Source organism: Suricata suricatta, chromosome 4 (assembly GCF_006229205.1).
Source record: "Suricata suricatta isolate VVHF042 chromosome 4, meerkat_22Aug2017_6uvM2_HiC, whole genome shotgun sequence".
In the NCBI taxonomy this organism is placed as follows: Eukaryota; Metazoa; Chordata; class Mammalia; order Carnivora; family Herpestidae; genus Suricata; species Suricata suricatta.
This window is the reverse complement of record NC_043703.1, coordinates 54,636,569-54,656,418: the sequence shown is the minus strand read 5'-3', so window position 1 is coordinate 54,656,418 and position 19,850 is coordinate 54,636,569. Positions and strand designations below refer to the sequence as shown.

The window sequence follows — 19,850 nt, the reverse complement described above, 5'->3', positions numbered from 1 at the left end:
ATAAAATATGTTACTAGAATTTTAATTTTCCCTGTTTTTTCTTTTTAATATGAAAACAATAAAAGCCAAAATTACATATGTGGCTTGTGTTATATTTTTATTGCAAAGGGTTGGTTTGGGCAATCTGAACCAAAGTTAACACAGTGAAACTGAATTTAACACAAGAGGCTTGAGGTGGAGTCAGTAGCATTTGTTGACCAACAGAATGAATGGATGGGACGTGTTAAACCTAATTAGGTGTTCCATGCCATTAAGTAAGATGGGCAAGACAATGAGTTGGATTGTGGCCCCTTGTTGTGTACGAGGGTCATATCATAGACTAATTTTTGACACTATTTTCAGTACTTGTATGGACACTGGCATGCTATTACAGTCCCTATTGACATGCAGCTAGTTCCAGAATAATAATAATATCACTAATAACAATAGAAAAGTTTAAGATTTCTTTGTAGTCCTTAGGATATATCCCATTAGAGAAATTCTGTGAAATCTGTTAGGCCTCATAATCATATTATTGTATGTCAAGTCACTTGAAACAGTTCTCTGTGGTTAAACCACAGAATTGATACAACAGTTGCATTGCTTTATTTAATTTTGATTTTTGTTTTAGGGTTTCTTTTTTAAATTTCATTTTGTTTTTTAATCATAAAACATTTACATGCTGGCAAAGTTAAATATCCCAGACAATTTACATTCAGAAAGGTCTACTTTTTGTCTCTTAATTGCTCTACCCTATTACCTATAGGTAACCAGTTTTATTAGTTTTTGGATTATACTGCTGCTTGAACACACACACATCCAAATGTATGTATGTGTGTACATAACACAAATTACGAATTTATCTAGAGGTTTTACTGCTTTTTCTTAGATAAAAGGCAACATACTGTATACATTTTATTTACCTTGCTGTTTTTACTTAATACTGTATCTAGGAGACTTTCCATAGCAATATGTAGAGCTTTTTCTGGTGCTTTTTTACATTTACCCAGTACTTCATTGTGCGAATGTATCACACATTGTTGAACCAGTCTTCTACTGGCACACATCTATTTCAGTCTTGTTACCACATTTAGAACTGCAGTGAAGAGTTTTGTGCATTTGTTTTAGGTTTGTTTGTTTTTTAGTGTACCTTAGGAAGAGATGAAGCCCTCAAATGTAACTGCTGTGTCAAGGATAAATTCCTATGTACTTTTCTAAATAATGACAATTCTTCAAAGCGTTGTTGCCAGTGCCTTTTTTTTCTGTTTTGTTAGCATGTGTGGTCAACTTTTTGAATTTTTGCCAATTTGATAGGAAAAAATGGTGTGTTTGTATAATTTTTATTTATGTTACCCTTATGAATATATATAAGGAACATTTTCTGTGAATTTTGTTCATGTCTCCTGCCTATTTTTCAATATTTTTTTTTCTTTGGTTGGTCTTTTTCCTTCTTTATTTTTAGAATCTCTGTCTTGTAGGAATAATTTATTTATGGTATTGGGTGCCGATAATTTTCTTGTTTTTTCATTGATTTTAATACTTTATTTTTCAGCAAAATTGATTAGGAAGTACAAAGATTTCCCATATCCTTCCTGTCTCTACACACTCACAACCTTCCACACTCTAAACATCCTGAACCAAAGTGGTGCATTTCTTAAAACTGATGAATCTACCTTGACACATCATTATCGCTCAGTTTGTATTAGGGTTTACTCCTGTACATTCTATAGGTTTGGACAAATGTATAATGACATATGTTCACCATTATAGTATCCTACAGAGTAGTTTGCCCTAAAAATTCTCTGAGCCTATTCATCTTTCTTTCCTCTTATCTCCTGGTAACTATTGTTTCTTTCATTGTTTGCAGAGCTTTGCCTTTTATAGAATGTCCAGTAGTTGCAATGATACAGTATGTAGACTTTAGATTGGCTTCTTTCACTTAATAATAGGCGTTTGAGATTCTGCCATGTCTTTTTATGGCTTGATAGCTAATTTTTTAACGCAATAATATTTCATTATCTGGATGTGTCAGGTAATAGTTTATTTATTCATCTTTAGAAGGATATCTTGGTTGCTTTCAAGTTTTGGCAATATTGAATAAAACTATAAACATCCTTGTGCAGTTTTGTGTAGACACAAGATTTTAACTTGTTTGGGTAAATTCCAAGGAATGCCGCTGTAGGGATTGTATGATATGAATATGTTTAGTTTCCTAAGTTTTAGTTTCTTTAGTCGAGGAAGTTCCCTTCTACTTGTAGTTTGCTAAGAGTTTTTTTTATCATGAATGGGTGTTAGATTTTGTCAAGTGCTTTCACTATATATGTGGAAATGATCACATGATTTTTCTTCTTTAGTTTGTTGATGTGATGGATTGTTTTAATTGACTTTAGATTGGTGCCTCAACCTTGCATACCTGGTAGAAATCCCACTTGGTTGTCTTGCACAGTTCTTTTTATATATTGATGGATTGATTTGCTAATATTTTCAGGACTTTTGCATCTTTGTTGAGAAATATTTGTCATTATAAGAAAATTGCGTGTCTTTGGTTTTAGTATTAATAAGTATTTTGGTATTAAACGCTGGCTTCGTAAAATGAGTCAAGAAGTATTCTCTCCACCTATTTTCTAAAAAAGACTAGGGAGTTACTGTAATTCTTAAATGTTTGATAGAATTTGCATGTGAACCCATTTGGTCCTGGTGGTTTCTGATTTGGATGGTTATTATTGTTTCAGTTTCTTTAATGGATATAAGCTTACTCAGATTGTTTCTTCATGTATGAGTTTTTTAGCAGATTGTCTCTTTTGAGGAATTAGACTATTTCGTATAGGCCATCAAATTTGTGGTCATAGCATTGTTCATATTATTCCTTAATTATCTTTTTACTGTCCTTGGGATTTGTAGTAATGTCTCCTCTTGTTTCTGATATTACTAACTTCTGTCTTCTCTGTTTTTATTAGTTAGTCTGACTGGCTTATTGATTTTATTGATCTTTTCAAAGACTGGCTTTGGGTTTCTCTGATTCTTTTCTATTGATACCCTGTTTTCAGTTTCATTGATTTCTGTTCTAATTTTTGTTCTTTCTTAGTGCTTCTTTTATGTTTAATTTGCCCTTCTTTCTCTAGCTTTTTAAAGTGGAAGCTTAGATTATGGATTTTAGAGTTTTAGGAATACTGTAAATTCTCTAAACACTGCTTTCACTGCATTCCACAAATTTTGATAAGTTGTATTTCATTTAATTTGAAATACTTTTAAATTGCTCTTGAGGTTTTTGTCTTTGAATCATGTTAATTAGCATGTTGTTTAATCTCCATATATTTTGGGATTTTCCAACTAGCTTTCTGTTACTGATTTCTAGCTTAATTACATTGTGGTCTGGGAGCAAACATTGTGTGGTTTCTATTCTTTTAAGTGTGTTTTAGGGTGCCTGAGTGCCTTAGTCATTTGAGTGTCTGACTTTGGCTCAGGTCATGATCTCACAGTTTGTGAGTTCAACCCTGCGTCAGGTTCTGTGCTGATGCTCACAGCCTGGAGCCTGCTTCAGATTCTCTCTCTTTTTCTGCTCCTTCCCCACTCATGCTCTGTCTCTGTCTCTCAAAATTAAGTAAACATAAAAAAAAATTTTAATAAATAAAAAGTATGTTTTATGGTCCAGAATCTAGTCTATTTTGTGGTGAGTGTCCCCTGCTTGAGAAATGCATATTCTGCTATTGTTGGAGGAAGTAGTCTATAGATGCCAGTTGAATGACGCTTTTGAGTTCAACTATGTTCTTACTGATTTTCTACTCGCTACATCTGTCTATGACAGAGGAGTGTCAAAGTCTCCAATAGTAATAGTGGATCATGTCTTCTCCTTACAGTTTATATCTGTTTTTACCTTACGTATATGGACACTCTGTTGGTAGGCACATATATATTAAGGATTTTTATGTCTTAGAGAGTTAATCGCTTTATTGTTATGTAATGCTTCTTATTGTCCCTGGTCACTTTTCTTCCTTTAAAGTCCACTCTGTCTGAAATTAATGTAGCTACTCCCATTCTTTTGATTAGTATTAGCCCAGTATGTCCTTCCTCATCTCTTACCTTTCACTCTCTATGTGTCTTTATATATAAATTTATTCCTTATAGACAACATGTATTTGGGTCTTATATTTCGGTCCACTCTGACAATCTTGTGTTTTAATTGATATAATCCACTGATGTTTAAAGGAAGTATTCATATAGTCGAATTAGTGTCTATTATGTTTGTTACTATTTTCTGTTTGTTACCTTTATTCTTTGTTCTTATTGCTTTATCTTCCACTCTTTTTGTGCCTGTTATGGTTTTAATTAAGCATTTTATATTATTCCAAATGTTTCCTTTTTAGCATATCAATTTACTTATCTTTTACTTTTTTTTAACAGTTGCACTAGAGTTTGCAGTGTACATTTACAACTAATTTAAGGCTACTTTCAAATAACACTCTAGTGCTTCACAGGTAGTCCAAGTACTGTGTAATAACAAAATATTACTAATTCTTTCCTTTACAATATCATAAGTGCTATTGGAATTTTCTCTTCCTTAATAGTTTGGTAAATCCCCATGTGAAACTGAGTCTGATACTGTATTATGAAAACTTCTGTATATTTTTCTACGGAAACTAGTAGAATTTTGATTTTGAAGTCAATTTCGTCAAACTATTTTGTTAAAAATTTATTTCCTCTGAATTTTTAAACTTTTTTGCATAGAGTTATGTGAAGAAATCTCATGTTTTTGTTTATTTTTCTTTGTTCTAATGCCTGTTTTTATTTTGTCATATCTGATTTGGGGTACTTTTGTTTTTTCTCCTTTTTTTTTTTTGATTTAGGTTAGCCAGTGATTTTCAGAGAGTTGGCTTTTGGATTTATAGATTAGTTGTTTCTCTTTTCTAATACATTCATTTGTTTTTTCTGTTATGCAGTCTTTGCTTTATTGTGTTCCCTTTCCTTATTGATTGAGCATTTATTTATTCTTACTTGATTTATATTAGTTATATTTGTATCAGCTGAATTTATGGATCTGATCTTATATGGATCTTATCTTGATATCCTAAACGATGAGCTGAAATTAAGAGTCTGAAGCTTAACCAACTGAATCCCCGAGAGACCCCTGAGTAATTTTTAGAAAGATAGAAGGAGTTGCAGTGAGATTATGTGGGACAGATGGAAAGGATAGTTGAAGTAGATTTTTCCCCTTCCCAGCTTGTCTCATCTAGTACATCTAATACTTATTAGTACTGCTCCCTGTCATTAACAAAGAACAAACGTGTTAGCGATAAACAGACTTTAGGAACATGATGTCTGTGGACTAGTATGGCCCAGGGTGGCTTGACCTGACTAATTAATGGTTGTGGATAAGTCCAAGGGGAAATAGTTGGCTCTACTGTAAGCAATAGACAAAGTTTGATGTGATTGCTAAAGAATTGTTAGGCTTTAAGAATTTTTAAAAAATTTTTTAGAATTGTTAGTCTTAACTTTCCTTTTTAGCACTATTATGGACTATATACTCTGAGGGTCCTCTTACTACAGTAAAACTAGATCCTGGATAAATGACAACAAACACATTTTAAATTCATTGCTGTGCTCTCAAAAATGTAAAACAGCAGCAAAAACAAAGATACAAGAATAGAGAATTGAAACCAAGGATTAAATAGCAAATGTGAAAGCTGGTGGTGACCTTAAGACTTTTACGAGTATTACAGCGGATCAGAGACTAAGCCTTTTTCATCATTTGTGGAGAGAAAGTTGTTGAATTGGGAGATGGATCTGAAAAATTTATCCAGAATACAGCAGATAAAGACAGGTTATAGATAATGTTGAAGAGATTTAAAAGTTTGGGGGAAATATTTAGAAAATCTAATGTACTTATAGTTGGAACTCCAGGGAAAAATAGAATGCAGGAGAGTCAGTTATTGGAAGAAGTCATGCTGTGAATTTTCTTTGATGAAACAATGCTACAGATACAGAAGGGACAATACATATCAAATGGAATATTATTATGCAATTGTAAAATACTTGAGTCATGGAGAAAATATCAGAAATACTGCAAGAAGAAAAGGTTAATCATCCTACAGAGAAGCAACAGAATGACATTGGCAACAGTGGGCGCCAGAAGATAGTGGGATATTTTCAAAGTGCTAAGATAAATCTGTCAACTCGTAGTTATACACCCAGCAAAACTGTTTTTTAAGAATTAAGGTATAATAGAGATACTTTTAGATAAAATTAAAAGTGTTGGCTACTAGGGTACCTTCCCTAGATAGAAAATGTCTAAAAAGGTATGCATCAGGAAGATAGCAAATGACTTGGAAGGTCTGAAAGGTGAATAGTAAAGGTGAACAGAAAATGTTTACTAGGTTGAACAGTATGTTTTATTTTGGCCTATGAAGTTGTCACAAATGTGGCCTTGTACTTTGAAGAGGTGAAGTGTAGTTCCAGAAGTGTAGTGTAAATTGCTTTGAGCTCACCAGAATCCATTCCATCAATTTTTCATTTTGTAGATGCATTGTGGTTTTGGAGAATTGACCCTGGTTCACTGCTGGGGCCTGATTAGTCTAATTCAGTCATAATAATCCCATTCTCTTTGCTAATTCGGTTGACTCAAGAACTAGGCCTAACTCATTTCACCTGTGGCTATTACCTTGGTATTAATTTTTGATTTATAAATCAATTAGTTATTGATTTAGATGTGGTCATGTGACTGAAGTTGGCCTACTTTGAGAAGGAATGAATTCTTATTTCGTGATTGAGGGAGAGGCACACTGGGAGGACTTAGATTGCTTCTTATGGGAAAGAAACATGCCTTAATGTGAAGTCAGCAGTAGGAATGGCAGAGCTGTGAGAGGACCAACAGAGGAAAGTTTGATGTCTAAGGAGTTCAGTATGTTACTAAATCTCCCAGCCCTGAGGTTTACATGACTTTATGTGAGATTATACTTTAAATTTATGTAGTTGTAAGCTTGTAGTATCTCGTTTAAGCTCCACCCAAAACTTACCCTGCAAAATAAGTTAGACTTTATTAGTACAAGTATAATTTTAGTTCTACACCAGGAGAAGTAGAACCCATATGCTGTCTGCTGCTCTGGCAAGACTAGATTAATTTTAGTTTTCATATTTTGTTGAAGTACATTGGCAGATTGATGTGCCCAGGGAAGATGACAGAGTGGTAGTGGGAAAATCCCAAAATGTTGATGTATGATCAATGTGAAGCAACTCTTTGGCCTTGTAGAAGAAGATGTTGAAGAGATTTAATAACAGTGTTCAAATATTTAAAGGGCTAATTGTGTGTGTGTGTGTGTGTGTGTGTGTGTGTGTGTGTGCGCGCGCGCGCGCGTGTCTGGGTCTGTGTGAGTAAAAGGTGTCTTAGATTTATTTTAACACGATCTAGAGGTCAGAACTGATTTCAGAAATTCTGGAGAGGTGTAAGAGAGTTATGATCAGTATAAGAAAGAATTTTTTAATATTTCCGTCTAAAAATGGAGACCGACGGGTGGAGACCTAGGGAATAAATATTTTTCCTGACGTTCTTCTAATAAGACTTACATAACTATATGATATTTAGAAATTTTCCTACGTAGGACAGGAGGGGGGTGGATTATATTATTTACAGAGATCACTAACATTTTATGACTTTAGTAGCTAAGTTATTCTAATACGGTTTTCAACTTTTTTTTAGCTTTAGTGCTTTTTTTTAAACCAAATTCCTGGTAATGCCTCCTTACTATCTAAAAGTAAAATTCATGGGGTGCCTGGGTGGCTCAATTAAGCATCCGATTTCGGCTCAGGTCATAGTCTTGTGGTTTGTGAGTTCAAGCCCTGTGTTGGGCTCTGTGCTAGCTCAGAGCGAGGAGGCTGCTTCAGATTCTGTGTCTCCCTTTTTCTCTGCTTCTCCCCTGCTCCCACTCTGTGTCTCTCTCTCTCTCAAAAATGAAAAACATTAAAAATTTTTTTAATATTTAAAAAAATAAGATTCATAATGAATATTACCTGCCCATACATATAATGTTTAGGGAAGAAATGTGAGTGTACTGCAAACTGAAAATAAAATGAAAGTAACTTAAAGTAAAAGTCTACAATGCAACAGTCATTTATTGCATTTCTGATATGTAAGAAAGTTTTAAGACCAACTTTTCTAAGTGAGGCATAGACTTGTTTGACAGCAAAATCTAATTTTAATTGACATGAAGCTAATTATTGTCTTTATACAATTGGTAAATTCATGTTTTACTACAAAATGTTAGTATGTTTGCACAGGTTGCTGCTCCAGACTCTTGGTAGTGTTACTTAACATACTATGAAGTTCAAAAAAATTCTGAATTCTTAAAATATCTCATCCCAAGTGTACTGGCTAAAATATCTTAGTTCATTAACAAGTATTTCAACATGTACGTGTTCTGGGATGTCTAATTTAGAGTACAGAGTAAAGTAATGAAACAGCTGCATATCTTTAAAAAATTTTTTTAATATTTATTTTTGAAAGGAGGGGCAGGCAGGCCATGTTCCCCCTACTCATGGGACAGAGAATACCAGACCCTCTTTGAATATGGTAAAAGAAAGGGAGAGATAACTATTTGATAAAGATATAACATAGCTAAGCAAATTATGCCCAGTCGTTGAATTGAAAAAAAAAATGAGATAATGACATTTAAAAAATGACCTGAGCCTTCTGAATAAGTGTTATCAAAATAATTTCCTATATTTTGATCTATGGTGGGATAGTGACAAAATATTAGAAAACAATGTATATTCTTTTTTTTTTAATGTTTTATTTATTTTTTGATACAGAGACAGAGCATGAGAGGGGGAGGGGCAGAATGAGAAGGAGACACAGACCTGGAAGCAGGCTCCAGGCTCTGAGCTAGCTGTCAGCACAGAGCCTGACGCGGGGCTCAAACCCACGAACGTGAGATCTGACCTGAGCTGAAGTCGGAGGCTTAACCGACTGAGCAATCCAGGCACCCCGAAAACAATGTATATTCTAACTGGAATGAAATTCCATCATATATTGAAGCCTGCATTAATTCTAAAGGACTTAATAACAAGTTATATATGATCTGTGAGGATAGTATCAGTTGTATTAAAAAAAAAAAACACCAGCAATTAAAAAAATTACATAATTATATAGGGTGAATATTTGAAATATTTATAAGTTAACAATGATATTTATTGGGATGATTACATTTTTAGTTCTAAATCTGTTAAATACTTTGTTACACACTTGCAGGTTTTTATTTTACAGTATCACTTACTACTTCTCTGAAGTGCTTTTCACCTAAATTAGTAGTTGAGTATTACATGATACTTTAAGTGGAAAACAATATATTTTTAAATAATTTGGAGGTAACTTCCTATAAAATTTTTTGATATAAATTGTACTAATGTAAAATTATAGTAAGTTTAATGCACAGAACACTGAAAATTTACATGGGATTTAGAGGAAGTTCTTTATTGATAAATAGAATATATTTTAAGAATAAAAATAATTATGTCTCTTTTTTCCCTTTTACTCATGTATAAATAGGAGTTCCTTCCTTCCTTTCTGCCTCCCTCCCTTGCTCTCTCCCAGCATTTTTCCATGGCTGGTTCCATTCTCGTAGAACCTTTTTTAATACTTTTGTCAGCCTTTATCATCACACCATATGTGTCATTTAGCAAGTGATACAACATGACTTTGCACCTAAATAAATATGTAAAATTTAGGGGCCATTATAATATATACTAGATTTCTTTAAAAAGAAGACTTTCAAAGAGAAATTAAATTGTGTTTTAAGCAGACCCATTTTATGTTTGGTAATCCCCAGAAAGAACTTTCAGCAATTAATATCCTTGAGTTTTAGTTTCTTATGTAGTCAGAATTTATAGTGTTAATAAAAGTGAGACACTGTGGTAGGAAGGTAACAATTCTATGACATTGGTTCTTTTCTTACCATTTAGTAAAGTGTTGTTTGGAGTCTTTGCCTTATATAGCTATTTAGTTCCATTTTATAAGCTGAAATTGTTCTGTCTGTAGGATACTGTTATACCTAGAATAAAATAAAAACTTTCCTGTTTTTAACTATAGTACAAGGACTAATTTTCTAGATATTTTAGCCACGATTTTGATTTCATCAAAATAAGGGAACATCTTTTTCAAAAAGCATTTATAAAATTACCAAATGAGTTGAATTCATCCTAAAGTATGTAGGAAAATGCTGTTACATTAAGTGTATGATAAATTTTAGATTAGTAATTATTTGAGTCTACTGTGAAAATGTAGCTATTTTTTAATATAGTCACTTAAAAAAATCCTTTTGTTTATTTTATCCATTTTAAACTGTCTTTTACCCCTAGAAACTTAGAAATAGAAACTTGGTGTGTTTTAGACTCTCCAGTGCTTATTAAATATTTGCAGTGTATATTTTAAAATCTTACTTAGTCCTTACTTTTACCAAATTGTTGTTTGGTAAAATACAGTGTTTTCATTATGGTACTACACTAGAACTTGTCACTTCTACTTACAGGATAAGTGATTATTTGCTAAATAGATTCTTTAATGAAACAAAGATAAAGCTAGAAATATTCTGTATTGTAGTAGCTGTCTCATAAGTTTTTCAAATATGGTAATCTGTATGTATATATATACTTTTTAGAAAGAATCTTCCAGAGGGAGACATAGGGAAAAGGAAGACATTAAAATCACTAAGGAGAGAACTCCGGAAAGTGAAGAAGAGAATGTAGAATGGGAAACTAATAGAGATGGTGAGTTTCAAGAATCTTTGTTTATATAATCAAGTTATTGATTATTTGCTTTGTAGACTTTTTGGGCTTCAAAACACTTTTCAGGTGTTATCTCCTTGTTTCAGAATCATCTTCTGCCTTTCTACTTTAGTGAGTTATAATACAGAAAATAGTATATGTTAGCAGAACAAAGTCAGAGAAATCTATTCATACTGCATTTTTCCACTTCCCCATGCCTTCCTCCCCTAGAATGTCATTGAGCAGCATCACAGTCCTTTGAAATTGTATTGCTTTTCCAAGTTTTTTTAGGCTCTCAATACCAAGGTTAAAAAATTAAGTCTAAATTTTTTTTAGTGTTTATTTTTGAGAGAGTACAAGCAGGGGAGGGGCAGAGAGAGGAGGACAGAGGATCTGAAGCAGGCTCTGTGCTGATAGCAGCGAGCCCCATGTGGGACTTTAACTCATGAACTGTGAGATCATGGCCTTAGCCGAAGTCAGACACTCAGCCCAGCCACCCAAGTGCCTCTAAGTTTTGTTTGTGTTACATAAAACATTAAAGTAAGATTTTTAAATCTTAAATACCTGGGAAAATTATTTCCAAGAAATTGTGGACTTTCATCTTTCAGAATAAATCCAATTCAGGTACTAATTGAGACCAGGGAATTTGTTAATGAAAAAAAGTTAGCATTTGTTTTTCACACCATTAATGTTCTGTTTTTTTCACTTTTATGACCTTCTGAAGATGAGCACTATAGCCTCACACTACCAAATACAGAGAAAGGGAGGACGTTTACTGAATGCTTTGGGTGTGCTGGGCATTTTAATATAATTTATATAATTACCTCATTACTTCAATAGATTTGTTACTCTACTTACACATGAAAAAACTAAAGAAGAATTTAAGCCAGTTCCTTAGCAGTAAACCGAAAACTTAGACCAAGAGTTAAAAAATTATAGCTTCTGAGCCAGCCACCTGTGTTTGCAAATAAAGTTTTATTGGAACCAGCCATGCCCATTTGGTTATATATCTTTTGTGGTTGCTTTTGACCTACCTGTGGATAAGTTGAGTAGTTATGAGAGCCAAGAGTCTATAAGCCTAAAATATTTACTATTACATTTAAGAACAGTCTCTGAAGAATTACATTCTGAGACTTTAAAAGTATGCTAAATGCCTCTCCAGTAATTTGAACATCAGTATTTTTTAGGAAATCCATTCCATTTTTGGCCAGTGTTGTCTTTGTAAAACTTACTGCTAAGAGCAGATAGGAAATTTCCTTATGATTAGCTTATTGGGATTTTATAAAGCAATGTAGTACCTCTTACAAAATCGTAGTAGAAGCAGCTGTAATGTCTCATTGTCGTTGACTAAGTAGTCAATATATTGAAATAAAATACTGTAAGTCTTGAGTGTTCAAGGTTGGATAGTGAACTTTTCCTAAGTATGAAGGATTAACTAAACACACTCAACATTCTTTTCATTTTAATTACTGTTGGATAAAAAAATATTCTGAAATGTACTGGATACTTCAAAAATAAAAATTTCTCTCTTACCATTGAAAAGGTTTGGAAGAGCCTAAGATGAGTTTTCTCCTTGTCTTCATAGTAGCTATTTCAAACTCTCTCCTTGAATCTCCCCATGGATCCTTCGTGTCTCCTATCTGCTATTTACTACACAGAGATAATGCAGCTCACCATCTACTAACTCACTCAGCTTCCTGCTACCACACTCGTCTTCTTTTCCCCACCTAAACTTTATTTTTTCCCCCTTTTGTTCTGTGTAAGAAGCCTCCCTCCTGCTGTATAAGGTTTATCTTCTCCTGTGTCCTGGATCTCATTTCCTCCCCTTCTGCAATCTTGTTCATTTGTTATACATTCTCTTTTGAATCTTTAACATCCATCTGGACACTTTCCCTCTTTTCCCCATATGATTTTTACCCCCATCACCCTGCTTATCCATACTATAAGTTTTTGAAGAAACTCAGTGCCTTACTGTCTCTACTTTTTTCACCTCATACTTACTGACTTTTCTGACCCGTGTCTTCATTAAAACTGCTTTTCAAGGTCACTAATGACCTCTTCTTCGCTAAATAAATGGAGATATACTTGTCTCTCTTCTTTTTTTTCTTTTTTTAATGTTTGTTTATTTTTGAGAGAGAGCATGAACAGGGAAGGGATGGGGAGAGAAACACAGAATCTGAAGCAGGCTCCAGGCTCCCAGCTGTCAGCAGAGAGCCTGATGCGGGGCTCTAACCCACAAACTGTGAGATCATGACCTAAACCGAAGTCAGACACCCAACTGACTGAGCCACCCAACCACCTCAATACTTTCTCTCTTCTGTAATCTTTCTGCATCATTCGAGAGCCTCTGTCATCTTGAAACACTCTGCCCTTGGATTTCATCTATCACTCTTCACGTTTTCTGTCTACTTACGACGCCCTCTAGTCTGGTATGGAGACTCCTTGTGTTTTATCTGTTCCTTAAATTTTTATTCCCAAGGTTTTACTCTAGACTATCTTTTAAAACTAGTGATTTTACTGTACAAAATGGATTTAAAAGGTGAGTAGATGCCTTTTATAATAGTTTTACATATAAAATCTACACATGGCTATTACTGTTTTCTCTTGATTCAAACTCACAGGTTTTGATAATTTATCTGTATGGATGAAAGTATGTTTAGAAGAATATTGAAGCATGGATTTAGTCATCTCAATCCCCAGATTATGGCACTGAACCAGTTTAATAGACTTTCTACATGTTAAAGCTAAAGTGAATAGCAGTTTTAGCTAGACTCAGAAGAAATTGCTTTCTACTACTATTTCTCAAACTTTGTGGTCTCATGACACTTTTCACTTTTTTTTTTTGAGGATCCCAAACAGCTTTCAACTTAGTGGATTATCTGTTTCAATTCTTATCATATTAGAAATTGAATCTGAGAAGTTTTTTAAATACTTATTTGTGAATTTATTGAACAATGATAATAATCAACCTAGTATAGACTTTTATAGAAAACAGGTTTTGCAAATTAAAATAATGAAGGGGCAATGTTTTACATGTTTTTATAAATCTTTTGAACGTCTCGCTTAATAGAAGACCTCTAGATTTTTATATTGCATCTGCATTCAATCTGTTAATGGTATTACATATCATGTGACTTCTGGAAAACTCTATACTCAGGAGAGAATAGTAAACCAGCCCAATGATATACTGTTGTAGAAATATTTTTGATCTTCTGAAACTCCAAGAATTGTCTTGGAGATCCTGAAGAGTCCTCAGACCGCTCTTTGAGAACCACTTTTTTCTAGAAATGGCGTCTGCTTCCAGTTGTTTTCCCTTTGCCTAGCCACCTCTTCTCAATTTTAATTTTTCCTTCCAAATGAAATCATCCTTTCAGCACATCATTAGCATCTGTGTATTAAGGAATCCAATATCTAAAGCTCTATCAACTGGATCTGTCTGAGTTCCTGAAGACCACCACTTTCTACTGGGTCCCCCAAAGCCTGGGGGTCATCATTTGATACTCCTTCCCCTCACTCTAGAGATTTACAGAGTTCTGACATTTCTACCTACTATCTTTCAGAACCACCTGTTTTTCTGAATAATCTTAAAAGGATTTTTTTACCTGAAGTATAGTATACATTCAGAAGAGTGCCTGCTTCATGTGTGCAACTCACTGAATTTTCACAAACAGAACTTGTATAATCTGTACCCAGATCAATAAATAGAAAATTAATAGTATCCCATAAGCCCCCTTCTGCTCCTTTTCCAGTCACTAACTCCAAACCCTCACGTCCCAAAGATAATGACTACCCTGATTTCTACCACCATTGATTAGTTTTGTCTGATTTTGAGCTCTATATAAATGGAACATACAGGGTACTCTTTTTATGTTTAGCTTCATTTGCTTACAATGTGTTTTTGAGGTTAACCGTATTATTTATTGCACATAGTTGTATTTCATTAATTATTATTGCTATATAGGACTTCATTGTATGAATATACCATAATTTATCCATTCTAATGGTGATAAATGTTTGAATAATTTCTAATTCTGGAAAGTTATGAGTAGGTGCTGTTACGGTCCTTACTCGTATCCTTTGTTAATCTCGTACCCATTTCTCTTCATTTTGTGCCTAGAAGTTGTATTGCTAGATCATGGAGTTTGCATATGTTCATCTTTAATAGATAATGTCAAATTAAAAATGGTTATTTTTCATAAGGTACTTTTGTCATTTTCATTTTAGCCATTCTGGAGGTGTGTAGTCATATTGTGGTTTTAGTGTGCAGTTCCATAGTGGCTAATAAAGTTGATGACTTTTTCACATTTATTGACCACTGTATGATCTGCTTTGTAAACTCTGTGTTCCAGTTGTTGCCTATTCTGTTGTATTACCTGTTTTTTTAGTTGTTTAGAATTCTTTCTATACTTTGGATATAAGATCTTCTATCAGATATACGTGTTGTGAATATCTTCTTCTGCTCTTGGAGTTCCAGAATGATCCTTTGAAAGAATAAGTGTCTTCACTTCATTCCTTTGTTTAAAATTTGGATTTCCAGGGGCTCCTGTGTGGCTCATTCAGTTAAGTGTCCAGGTTTGGCTCAGGTCATGATCTCATGGTTCATGAGTTCAAGCTCCACATCGGGCTCTGTATTGACAGCTTAGAGCCTGGGAGCCTGCTTTGGATTCTGTGTCTCCCTTTCTGTCCCTCTTTCATGCTCTCTCAAAAATAAACATTAAAAAAATTAAAAATAAATAAAATTTGGATTTCCCATTGCCTTAAGGATCCAAGTACAAATTCTTACTGTACAGAACTTTTCATTATCTGGTTGCTGCCTATATTTCCGACTCCTTACCCCCAAGTCTGTGTTTTTTATTTGTTTCCTTAAACTTCCTTTTATTTGTTTACCATACTGACTAGTACAGTAACATAAAAAGGAAAAGTGTCATTGCTGTAGAAGAGGAAGTAGCACATTTTGGTAATCTTATAAGTGGGTACATTCTCCTGAAGTAAGGTATAAAACCCAGAAACCTTATTTGAGTACAGAAAGATTTACATCTTCTGTATAACTAAACTACAGTTTAATAATTAGGAAGTAGATAACCGTGAGGAAATATTTGCCATATGTAACATGTATAAGCATATGGTAAAAACACTATATAAACATAATGAGCTTCCACAAATAAAAGAAAAAGATAGTCCATTTGAAAATTGGGCAAAAACAGATACGTAATTCATAGAGGAACTAGAAATGGTCAGTTAGTACTCAGGCTCAGTACAGAAGAAAGTCCAGGAAAATAAAAATATAATTTTTTATCCATTGAATTGACAGGAATGAAAAAATACAAATGCTTTGAAATGGGAGTTTCTGTTGGTAAAAGCTGTTTTGGAGTGCAGTTTTGTAATATTAAAAATAAAATTATACTCCTCTTTGATCCAGCAACTCCATAGTTTAAGAAATCTGTCCTAGGGGCACCTGGATGCCTTAAGTCGGTTAAGCACCAATCTCTTTATTTTGTCTTGGGTCATGATCTCACGGTTCAAGTACTACATCGGGCCCTGAGCGCTGATAGCATCAGGCGTGCTTGGGATTCTCTCCCTCTCTCACTGCCCCTCACCCACTCAGATGCTTGTACTCTCTTACTCTCTCTCAAAGTAGGTAAATAAACAATTAAAAAAAAATCTGCCCTAAAGAAATACTTGGATTTGTGAACCAAGGAAGGTGTCAGAAAGTCCATTGAAGTCTTGTTTGTAGAACAAAATATTGAAAACAAACTTGTGTGTCAGAAGGAAACTGGTTAAATAAATTATAATATGTTCATATCATGAAATGGTTTGCAGATGTTAAAATGGTTACTCTCTGTTTATGATGTGGAAAGTATTTCTGTAGGGCATTGTATGTAGTTTTTTTAGCCCAATTATTTTAAGGAGCACAAATATGAAGGTTTATTTTTATGCACGTAGCACTAAACTAGTAACACTGCTATCACTGGAGTAAGAATTGCAGTGGGAGGAGAGTAAGGGAATTTCTCATTTTACCCTGTGTACTTAAGAATTAACACTTTTAATAGTGAGAATGTATACATTACAGGCAGAAGCAAATATTTAAACATAGTCTTTAATCCATATACATATGCCTTTTATATTTCTATGATTTTTTGTATAAAACAGATTACTAGAAGTAAAATTGCTATATTAAAGGGTGTTACTGTTCTTAAGGGATTTACCCACATTGCCAAGTTACCCCCCAAGATAGATGTCCCAGTGTGCTCGTTTACATTGTTACCTTCAAAGGATGAACATACCTTTTATCTGTACCTTTGCCAATACCCAGTACTATAATTAGAAGAAAGTGGCTCTTTAATACATAAAAAGGCATATTTATCTGTGATTTTCATTGCATTTCTTTTTGTGAATTGTCTGTCCATGTCCTTGCGCATTCTCCTTTCATAAGAACTCTGTATGTATAAAGAATGTCAACCTTATGTATTGTATGTATTTTTCTATTATATATTCTTAAAAATCTTTGCCTTGTGAACTGTGCCATTCTAAGTATATTTAATATTTTTGTAATGACTTAGACTGATCTTCCGTATGAATCAGTTTTTATTAGGCAATTATAATGTTAATCTCAAGGTGTAAGATGAGACACATTTTCTAAATTTATTAGTGGTTTCAGACTTTTTTTCCCTTTTTTTTGAGTTCTACTCAAAGTTTTGTGCCTTCTCATTTTCTCTTTTTGTCAGAGGGGTATCATGATATCTCTTTTTGTCAGGTTGCATCATGCCTGTTTTGTAGTTCATTTCCTGTAGGCCAGGAAGACATCTTCTTTTTGATTATAATAGCTCTGCATTAAATAAGAATAAATTGTATCTGAGTCTTTACTCAGACTAGAGAGCTTTTCCTCTAAGCAAAATCTATTAGTTATAGTACAGTGACTGACATATATTTTAGCTATTCAGGCTTATCCGCCTTGGTAGGGTAGCTGGGGATTGAAAGACTGAAAGCCAACTTTTCATTTCTTACCTGTGTTCTGTATTGGTGATATTTCCAAGTAGCAGTTTTTAGAGGGGTGCAGGATATTATTGATAATACCATTAAAAACACTATAAATCATTCTTTGCAATTAATTACTGTTCCCTTTGTTTTATATGTACTTAGTATTTAGCAATGGACTTTCATCTGCTAATAATTTAAGAATACTGTCAAACTGAATCTTTGAACCCTATTATTCATTGATATAAAGTGTCTCAGAGTCGGTATCTCTAATCATTTTGTCTAGTAAATATGGTTTTTAAATATAGTAAATTATATCTAGTAAATATAGTTCTTATCTAATAATTATATCCAGTAAATATAGTCCTTAAATATTTAGTGATTGCTTTCTGACTGATAAATGTGATTTAGTCTATTTTATATATTTACTGAAAAATTATTACCATCTTCCAATATAAGATGAGTAATCAATTTAGTTACACAGTTAAAGGATATGCAGCTATCCTCTCTGTTCCCAAGCAAATAAATGGATAGTTGGAATTATAATGTATTATTTTTTAACTTTTAATGTTTATTTATTTTTGAGAGAGAGAAGGAGACATAGAATGTGAGTAGGGGAGGGTCAGAGAGAGACGGAGGCACAGAATCAGATGCAGGCTCCAGGCTCTGAGCTGACAGCACAGAGCCCAACGCAGGGCTCGAACCCACAAACGTGAGATCATGACCTGAGCCGAAGTTGGTCACTTAACCAATTGAGCCACCCAGGTGCCCTGAGTATAATGTATTTTATCTGTACATGACAAAGATGTTCATTTTCTTGTGCTTTCAGCAGTCAAGTAGGACTGTTTATTGTTTTTTAGTTCTTCATTTTATTTCTTTACCCCAGGTGAAGGAATGGTGATCTTCAGTGCTAAAAAGTGTAGTTTTAAAAGACACCTCAGCTTGTTGTCAGTCAGTGCCAACATTGTCATGTATTAGGATAAGAGTCACTGAAATTCCTTCCTGTAGGCTTTTTTGCATTTATATATAGCAAATGAGGGTGAGAGGTTGGGCGGCAGTGCCAGTAGCCACTGAAAAGTTCTGCATATTGTGAAGACATAGCTCTGCACATCACTCTTTTTCTTTTCTTTTTTCTTCCATAAGCAGTCTTTGTATTTTTTTTTCACTGGAAAAAGTGAATGGAAATAAAGACATCATATCACATCTGTTGAGGAAATATGATCTAAGGAACTAGTACAAATCACTTATAATGGAAAGTTACAGATTTTTCAGACATTAGCTCATGTATACATTAGTATTAAAATTACCAAACTTTAGTTTCAGATACAAATCGTGTCACTAATAAAAAAAAATATGGAAGCAATGTAGGACACCTAATGTAAACGTCACTTAATACTAATGAATCTTTAAGGAAGTCAAGGACATAATGAAATCATATCATATACAGCATGAAATACTGAAGGCTTTGGTATTTTTAATACATGTGAGTTTTTAATTGTAAAATTGTGAAATACCGTCTCCTGGGGTGACGAGGTGGCTCAGTTGGTTGAGCATCTGACTTCATTTCAGGTCATGATCTCATAGTTCGTTGCTTTGAGCCCCACATCAGGCTCTGGGCTGACAGCTCAGAGCCTGGAGGCGATCTTCAGATTCTTTGTCACCATCTCTCTCTGACCCTCCTCTGCTGATGCGGTCTTTCTCCCTCTCTCGCTTGCTCGCTTGCTCTCTCTCTCTCAAAAATAAATAAGAACATTAAAAAAATTTTTTAATCCCATCTCCTAACCAAAAACCCAACCCCCAGACAACCGGAATCACTTTCAGAAAACCCAAATATCTTAAAAATGTTTCGTGTTTCATAAAGATATCAGCCATACTAGTTTCTGACTAGTAATGGAATTTTATCTTAAAGATTCTGACAATGGAGATATTAATTATGATTATGTTCATGAGTTGTCATTGGAAATGAAGCGTCAAAAGATACAGAGGGAATTAATGAAGCTCGAACAAGAAAACATGGACAAGAGAGAAGAAATAATTATTAAAAAGGAGGTATGCTATTTATTGAAATATATGTTAGTAATTAATATCAACAAGGATATTGATCAGAGAACTCATTAGCTGTTTGCTCTGTCTTAAATTATATTAGG

At 33.8% G+C, this 19,850-nt stretch overlaps 1 protein-coding gene across 2 annotated transcripts in view; it reads left to right on the top strand.

Annotated features, from left to right (window-relative positions):
• The window catches only part of ZC3H13 (zinc finger CCCH-type containing 13), a 93,578-nt gene that overhangs the window by 14,091 nt on the left and 59,637 nt on the right, over window positions 1-19,850 (top strand). For both annotated transcript variants that reach the window (XM_029936724.1, XM_029936723.1), the window contains exons 5-6: window positions 10,623-10,731; window positions 19,613-19,752. In XM_029936724.1, coding sequence (XP_029792584.1) covers window positions 10,623-10,731; window positions 19,613-19,752 — 249 coding nt within the window. The remainder of the gene's footprint in view (window positions 1-10,622; window positions 10,732-19,612; window positions 19,753-19,850) is intronic.